The sequence below is a fragment of the Glycine soja genome, chromosome 14, assembly GCF_004193775.1.
Source record: "Glycine soja cultivar W05 chromosome 14, ASM419377v2, whole genome shotgun sequence".
Classification (NCBI taxonomy): Eukaryota; Viridiplantae; Streptophyta; class Magnoliopsida; order Fabales; family Fabaceae; genus Glycine; species Glycine soja.
This window is the reverse complement of record NC_041015.1, coordinates 19,812,322-19,820,967: the sequence shown is the minus strand read 5'-3', so window position 1 is coordinate 19,820,967 and position 8,646 is coordinate 19,812,322. Positions and strand designations below refer to the sequence as shown.

Here is an 8,646-nt window from a genome sequence, read left to right as displayed (position 1 = left end):
TACCCAGAAAAAATAAAATAGGTCAAATGAAGTATAGAAGTTAGTGTTACCTTGATCAAGAGAACCCAGCAACACACGCACGTCAGTGGAGCCTGTACAATCACAAACAAAAACCTTTTCTTTATTATCCGATGCCACTCTCAATCGCAAACAACGAAACTTAGCATACACCAATTTGACCTACGTACCTCGCGGAGAAAGCTTTGACCTTTGAGCACCGACGACTATTTCAGCACCCTAGTAGCAACAATGTATCTAGGGTTTTCTTTGAGCCAGGACAATGTGGGTTCTGTGGGGTTCGAGCGACGACAATATGGGTTTTTCGGCAGTGTAGGGAGTTCTGTGGGTTCCAGCGAGGACAATGTGGGTTTTCCGGCAGTGTAGGGGGTTCTGTGAGTTCGACCAATGACAATGTGGGTGTCGACAGAGTGGTTTTCGGCAGATTTCAGGCGGGAGGAGAAAGAGAACAGTGATTTCAGGCAGGAGGATGACAAAGAGAAGAGGTAGGGTAAGGTTTTCGAGCGCGCGTGGCTTCTGAAATCTCTATTTTTTTTAACTTATAAAGACAACAACATCGATTTTTTATGGATAACCGATGTTAACTGAATGTAGTTAACATCGGTTTTGTAAAAACCGATGTTAATATCAAATACATTACATCGGTTTTTTAACAAACCGATGTTAAAATCAACTCCTTAACATCGGCTCCCTCAAAACCGATGTTAACTCTATGAAGTTAACATCGGTTTTGCCCAAACCGATGTTACCATATTCATCTTAACATCATGTTAACATCGGTTATTTAAAAAACCGATGTTAACATCAATTAGTTTACATCGGTTATGCTAAAACCGATGTTAAGTAACTCTATTTAATTACAAAAATGTCACCGCACTTTCGTTAACATCGGTTTTTGCTATAACCAATGTTAATAGGGCGATGTAGAAGCTTTTTTTTTAGTAGTGCGCTTTTCAAGGGGCCATGTTGACTAACTACTCCAAGTGTTATGGGGAGTTAAGGGCCACCATGACCCGAGTATAGGCCGAGCTTCTGCCATACCATAGAAAGAGTAATGGTGATGCAAGTAGAATCATGACAAAGAAGATTATTAATTTAGAATTTTGACACCAAATATGTAATTTAAATATACGGGGGTATATTCCCATAAAAAATATATGGGGGTATAGAAAAATAAAAACCCTCACTTATAAGATTTACAACTTAAGAAATCAAGTGAACTCTAAATTTTGTTGCAATGGAAATTTGGAATAACGATAGGGAATTGAAAACAATTGTTATTTGGTTTTTCAAATGTTCTCCTTACCCATCTCATTATTGTTAAATTAATCCTATTTTCATGGTACTATCATGTGTGGTCTCTATTCAATGTTATGAGTACATTGTAATCATGAATACATATGAATACATAAGAAGACGTTAATAACGACTACCTTTCTAACTTCTCACAAAGGATTTTAATCAATATATATATATATATATAATTTATTTATTTACTATATTAATTATCCAATTGATTTTTATTTAAATATAATATAAATAAGGAATGAGATCATATATAAGTATTTTTTTTTATTTTTATACTCAATAATATACTGTCAAATCATTCTTAAAAGTATAAAAAAAAGTTATTTTTTCAAAATAAAATGACCCTTAAAAATAGTTTGGACTAACTTAGAGAGCAATTCAGTTCCACCCACTTCTAAAATAAATTGATTTAATTCGCCTGAACTATTAGACAATTCAGTTTAATAATTCGGCAAATTGTAAATATAATTTTGAATAGTTGGCTATAGTTCAGTAAATGGGACGTTACCCTCTAATATGGGTTATGTATGTTAGTTACTGCTGATGATTGTAAATTAATATAACCTTGTATATGTAGAAAAGTGAAATATACTTCTTTCTAGACGAATTATTTCAATCCATACTAGGTGATGAAACGTCGTCTTGCAAGGAATCTATTGCTAGACTTTTAAAAATTGCATTCTTTAATTATGTTGTCATCCCCACCCCCCTCCCCCTCCAACCTAATTAATTTTATTAATATTATTATTTTGTTCATTTAAAGAGATTTCCTTTGAACTGACATGATCAATTTCGTTAATGGAAATGATAAGTCATTACAACAGACAATAAATGCAACTCCTTCAAAATAGTCCCAAATTGTAAAGTATCTACTATCCGCCTATAACCAATTACATAAGCACTACTTGAAAACAACAGTTGTCGCATCTTGACAATTGCTAAGAAAATAAAAAACTATACTCACAAAAACATGTCTCGTTCACACATAAACAAACTATTTTGTTAAACGTTAACTATAGTAATTTATTCAGGTGATCTTCAATCATATCCTCATTCTCAATCGTCTTACTCAGCCAGCTTTCTTTTCTTGCAACCACGGTTTCGTTTTTTGTTTCCATGTTTTGCTTGCTTTCGATGTTGTTTGTGAGGAAGACCTCCATGAAGCAAAAAATGTATTAATTCTGGCTGAGACCGGAATTTCAGATTTGAACTCAAGTGATGATAGTACTGCAAAAACAGTTTTATTTGTTAGTTGTCAATGTATGCTAACATAATTTATTGGATATATATGTGTATATTCAGAATAAGCCATTAGAGACAAACTAGTTACTCCATTAGTTTCATCATCATAACAACATATCTATATTATGGTTTCAAATAGCGCTCTATAAGTGTAATAAGGTTTTTGTACATGCCAGTAATAATATCATCAACATAATATGTGATCATATCATTTGTATTTGTCTACAATTTCTCATTGTATCTAGGTTTTTGAAGCTCTCAACCAATGCGACTGCAACTTTAACTTAATACCAAGCATGATGTTAAGATGTGGACTATAATGATGGAATAAGAAAATCATTAAAAATATATAATCTTATTTTACATTTAAATTATTTATAGTTTAATCTTACAGTATATTGCGTTTTTCTCTCCTCCTTTGTACTTGTAGTTGTACTTGTGCAGCGTTCCCTTTTTTCCAACAGCCAATTTTCTAGTCTTCCTTTCATTGAAAATCTGGGAACATGATTCCCTCTGCTTGCTCCCTCCTCGTATAGATTCAACAATTCCTGTAGAAAATTGCAAGGATATATCTATTTGGTGAACAATTTATTCAACCATAGATCATTGGTTCAATTATTCTGGTTCATGGATCATACATGCAAGAAAACACAAAGATAAAGTAAAAAACAATTAAATGGGTTTTGGACGAATAAGTAGCAAGTAACTTACTTTGTCTAAGTCAATGTTTTCATCTTTACAAAATTTTGGAGGTTCAAAGGAAAAGCCTACTTCAAAAACAAGCTTAGTACTCGTCTTTCTCCCTCTTTTGTTGGGGACTATAGGTAGCATGGTTGTGTTCTCACCATGCTGGAGATTTTCTGAGGCTTTACGAATGACCTCCTGGTATCAGTTATAAATAATTAAATTGTTAAGAACTTTATTAAAGTAAAATTCAAGGACTATATAGAGAGTATTAAGTGAGAATTATGGACCATTTTCAAAAATAAAAAGAATGAATATAAAGTACTAGATGATATTTGAGGGGAACACTTAAAATCACTTACCTTTATTTGTTTTAGAAAGTCATCAGAAAGTCTACTCAACAGATCCATCTTAATTGGTTAGGTCGAATTTTTTTTCCTCTGACACGTGAAAGAGATTAAAAGTTCTGAAAAAGATGAAAAATATGACTGTGAGCGAGATGCCAAGGTGGAGAACATTGTCATTATTATAAACAAAGAAAAAGAAAAAAAATGTACTTCTCATGTGAGATGTGGATACAATGCATATCTAATTAGTACTAAAGTTTTGGTTGATTTTCAAAATTTAAGTTTACTAATTGTAATAGTTATATGCCTTTGGCAGAATATTCAATTTCAACATATAACATTCACAATACACACAATGGGTAGCCCTATTACAGAAATTAGAAAAAGGGTCCGTAACATTAACAAACAAAATATATATAGTTGAAATAATTAATCAAAATCCCCAAATGGGACAAAAAGAGACAACCCCTAACACAAAGGATAGGGTTTGCTTAGGAAGGAATGAGACTGTTTATCTCTTTGTTTAAGGGTTAAGCTTATGTTAGTGGATCTTGAAAGGAAAATCCCACTAACACAATAACGCCCAAATGCATATACTAAACATGCTCATAAAAACTCTTTTTTTTTATTATTTCTAGATCTTTAACATCTACAAATTAATTTTATTTTCCCACAGTAATAACCCACAATAATGTTTATTTGTTTAATTATTCAAAACATTTTATGAAATATTGCATATATTTATATGATATAGGAAAAAAATATCGGAGTGTTACACAATGCATATCTAATGGTTACTCCAATTTTGGTTGATTCTCAATTTAATGGGCAAAATTTATTATGGATTTTCACTTCTATTGTAATTAATAGGAGGTATAAATTATATATTTTTGTTGACTTGACTTCAATATCGGGGAAAAAATTAATATTAGATAATCACAGTCAGTCATATGTTAATTAGTAAGGGCATAAATTATTAATTACTTATTTAATTTTTTAATAATAAATTTCTTTTTATACAATATCTCATCATAAATATCTTATCACTCACTGATTCACATTCTAGATCACATAGTGAAACCATGAACATATACTCATCTCATGATTCTTGAACCTATTTTAGAAGCATTAAACACACTTACAAATTATAGCTTTATTTACATTATTCTACACAAATGCATTTAAGTCACATTACACACACCCTCGTATCAATTTCCTCATACACTTTCCCTCCTCAAGCTATTTTTCAAAACACATTCTTAGTCTAAAAAATAACAATCTCATAATAGAAGTACAACTTAGAAGCAATTTTTCTCATTGATATTGGAATCCAACTTTTGAAAAGTCTACATGTTACCATATGTTTTCAAACATGCTAAAACCATTTTTATAGTAAAAAATTTCTAATTTCAGTTCTAAATTCATTTTTCCCGCAACTATTGCAGAATCACCCGAAAAGGATTTAAAACTTGATTTTAACATAACATTTGCTACCCAAATTCAAATTTGACAAATCTTATATGCTTTTCTAGGTTTTTGGGGTCAAGAAATCCAATTTTGGCATCCAAAGAGGAAAAAAAATCACATCATTCTCAGTTGCACAAACAAAGGCATATACGAAAATAACGCAAAAATTTCACAACATCAAAATTAAAGCTCTATTCATTCCAATCACATATAGACGCCAAGGGTTTAGAAAAATCCCCCTTACCTTGTTCCAATAGTTCAAAGTGCTCAAAATGAGAAAATGAATAGCCCAAATGTAGCTCTTTCAAGGTTCTACCACATATAAAAAAATGTAAAGAGAAAGGAAGACATCAGAGGGGAAAAAAGGAGGAGTGAAGTTTTAAAATCCCAAGAGAAATGGGAGAGAACTTACCTCCCTCTCTCTCTCTCTAAAACAAGCACCCTAGCGCCTCCCTTTCTCTCTCCTCAAACAAGACCACAACATCTAGGGTGAGGGGGTCTACTTTAGTTTATATAGGAGGCTCCAAATTAGGTCTAGGGGTTCTTTAGTCATTCTCACAATGCAATTTAAAAAAAAATGAGCATATCTAAACCATCCTAATTTAATTAATTTTACAAAATACATAAACCATCTTGACCCAATTAATTTTATTAGTTCAATACCTTTGGAATCACTCAAATCTAGCTAAAAATGAATTTTCTATGATTAAAACACTAATAACACTCAATAAATTAATTCTTAATGGATAATAAAATATTTCCTTGAACTAAGAACATGGCAATTCTCAATTATAAATAAACTAATTTTTTTAAGGCTCAAAATAATTTTTAGCCTAAAAATCGCATGATTACCAAAATGTCGTTAATGATGATATTCTTACTTTGATTGGTTTGACTTTGGTTGACTAGATGTTTGACCAAGGCTTTTTAAGCCTAAAACACATATTCTTAAGCTTATAATTAAAATTATAGAGCCCTTATCCATTAAAGGATGTTATGCATACACAAAACAATTATTTCACTGCTTAAAATGCTATAGTCTACCGCTCAAAGGTTTGCTATTTTTACTAGAAACTTTGTAAGGTACAAAAAATCGGGATGTTACACATAAGTCTATAGATTGGTCATCCATTGCATCATCCCGTAAAATATATTTTGTGTTTTCCACATTTCTTTGGGGTTTTGGGTATGACCTAGTAATAGATTACTAATTTGTAGTTTTGGCTTCCTATGACTGATTTAGTTTTGAAGGTAATTGGGAAATCCAAGTGGCCTTTTTCTCAATTAGATTACTAATTTGTAGTTTTGGCTTCCTATTACGGTTATGAATGCTCTAGTCTTAGTGATAACCAAATCGGGTGCCTCTTCAACAATTCTATTCAATGGTTGGCTTGTTGCAAAGGATCAATGAATGTTATAGTTGCCTTTGATTTAACAGAAAAGAGCATTCACTAATTTGAAATTTTGAGTTTATAAGACTGTAGCAAGGGATTTCTGAGGGATGTATTTCCTAGCTATGTTATTTATCCGTATAGCGAGCGAACAATGACAACTAATTGCCACCTATGCTATTTCTTGCTAATTAGCGACACATGTGCAAAAGTCATGTATCCATCGCCATTCCCTTGTTAAATAGCGAAGGATTTGAGACGAAAAATATCCCTCACTAATTAACGATTTTCTAGTATTGGAACATGTATTTGCTATGTTATACGTGTCAAATATTTACCGGCTTTGCGAGTTACTATTTTTTATAAAAATATGATAGTCAACCTTTAAGGAGTCTTTTCTCTTAATCACATTTTTTTTTCATTGACAAGAGTCAAACTAATATCTTACTATAGATGTATGAGTTTTGTTCCACTCAAACTAACCAAATATTGATAAACAATAAAATTATATTTAAATCTCATTCTTATCTCTTTCACAATAAATATTACTAAAATAATCTCTCCTATTTAATGTAATCAATGAAAAATATAAAACTTAAAGTTGAATTTGTGCTATCAATAGTAGTCATTAATTAAGGTCATTTAAGGCACACATTAAATGCAATAATATATTTAATTTTCTTGAAAAGAATTAATAATACCATTAAATGCATTGGAATTTTCAATTAAAAAACTGAAATGGTAAAAAACTAAACAAACAAATGCATAATATTATTACTATAATTTATAAGAAAAATCATTAATGAAATTGGTAGAGCTAAACAGCTCAAACATGAAAACATCATTCAAATGTAACCGTTAAGAAAAAGATTAATTAAACAATAGCAATAATATACTTGACATCCACTAGCTTAAAAAAGTGAAAAACCACCACACACTACTAGAAAAAAGGCCATTAACATCTCTTCTAGAGGACATTCACATCAGTTTTGAACCGATGTTGAAACAACTATTGTTAAAAGTAGGTCATTCTTTACATTGGTTATAAAATTGATATTAATTAAAATCCATAGTACAACAGTGGTTGTCCCCAAAATCGATGTTGTATAACACAATACATTGGTTTTGACATAACTAATATTATTTTTGCAATTGGGTCCCTAGAGTTAGTAGAACTATCAAGCATCTATAAACCAACTCTAAGAACTCACTTACAAAAATTGATGAATATGAAAGACCTAATTACAATTTATTTTATTTTAGGGACCTAATTGAAAATTCTCAAAAAGTCTAGGGCTATAATAAACCTACTCTTGTACTAAACCAATAAATAAAGAAGAGGACATGCCTATGCCTTTTCAAATCATATCATTCGGCCATCATGTACAATATTAGTCTGGGGAAAAAAACATGAAGCTTTCTTCTACAAGTTCAAATATAGCATTTGCTAAGGGCTATAATAAAGTTCACTATATAATAATGGTAAAATGTCTTCTATGATACCACATATACACATTTAGTCCCTATTTCAAAAATAGAACTAATAAATATCAAATGTGTCACAAATCATCAAAGAAACAAAAGTCAAAACTGCATTTTGTGTAAAGATAATAATCACAAAATAAAACAGAGTCATATACAAGGAAATTCATTGCATCAGTGAAAGTCCACACATAACCTTTAAAACTAAATCAGAGCATCTCAAAGGAAAATAATTCTATTTAGTTTTTCTTTCCGTTAAGATCTGTATCATTTTGGAAAGCATTTCTAAAATTTTAATAGGCTTTACAAGATGATTTTCCTACCCTTTAGCCATTTAGTTTTAGATCTCTTAAAATTTATTTCCATTAGGATCTATACCCCTTTTAATTATCAAAATAGTATCTTAATTAATAATAAAACTAGTTAGATTTTTCATCCATTAATTCAGAAACATTATGGATGGTAAGAATCCAGAAAAAGTAATGGAACACAGGAAAACAATAACCATACATAATTCTAGTTTAAATTTGTCTGACACTATTGAAGCATTTTATAAATATACAAAATGCACAATAAATGAAAAGATAACTAAGCATAGGAATGGTGACATAGTCATTGTTTTAGATTAATGGTCCATTAACCTACTCCACCGAGATGCCAACAATCTCCAAAATCTTTTGTTGTATATAACGTATATAATATTTTAC

At 30.8% G+C, this 8,646-nt stretch overlaps 1 protein-coding gene and 1 long non-coding RNA gene across 2 annotated transcripts; both read right to left on the bottom strand.

Annotated features, from left to right (window-relative positions):
• Positions 1-2,092: 2,092 nt before the first annotated feature.
• On the bottom strand, positions 2,093-3,429 carry LOC114383735. Its single transcript, XM_028343467.1, has 3 exons — positions 3,280-3,429; positions 2,961-3,116; positions 2,093-2,553 (listed from the first exon to the last, which is right to left on the bottom strand). The coding sequence occupies exons 1-3, from the start codon at positions 3,397-3,399 to the stop codon at positions 2,392-2,394; spliced, it is 438 nt and encodes a 145-aa protein (XP_028199268.1). The 5' UTR covers positions 3,400-3,429; the 3' UTR covers positions 2,093-2,391.
• A 209-nt stretch (positions 3,430-3,638) lies between these two features.
• Positions 3,639-5,541, bottom strand: LOC114384748. The gene is made up of 3 exons (XR_003660768.1): positions 5,479-5,541; positions 5,311-5,378; positions 3,639-3,718 (listed from the first exon to the last, which is right to left on the bottom strand). It is a non-coding gene; the product is annotated as an uncharacterized LOC114384748 (long non-coding RNA).
• Between the last annotated feature and the right edge of the window lie 3,105 nt (positions 5,542-8,646).

Excerpts from the sequence above, each read along its gene's own strand:
- LOC114383735 (XM_028343467.1), bottom strand. The coding sequence starts at position 3,399 with ATGCTACCTATAGTCCCCAACAAAAGAGGGAGAAAGACGAGTACTAAG. Across the intron at positions 3,117-3,279 it reads AAAACATTGACTTAGACAAA|GAATTGTTGAATCTATACGA; the intron begins GTAAGTTACTTG and ends AATTTTCTACAG. Across the intron at positions 2,554-2,960 it reads AGAGAAAAACGCAATATACT|TACTATCATCACTTGAGTTC; the intron begins GTAAGATTAAAC and ends CTGTTTTTGCAG.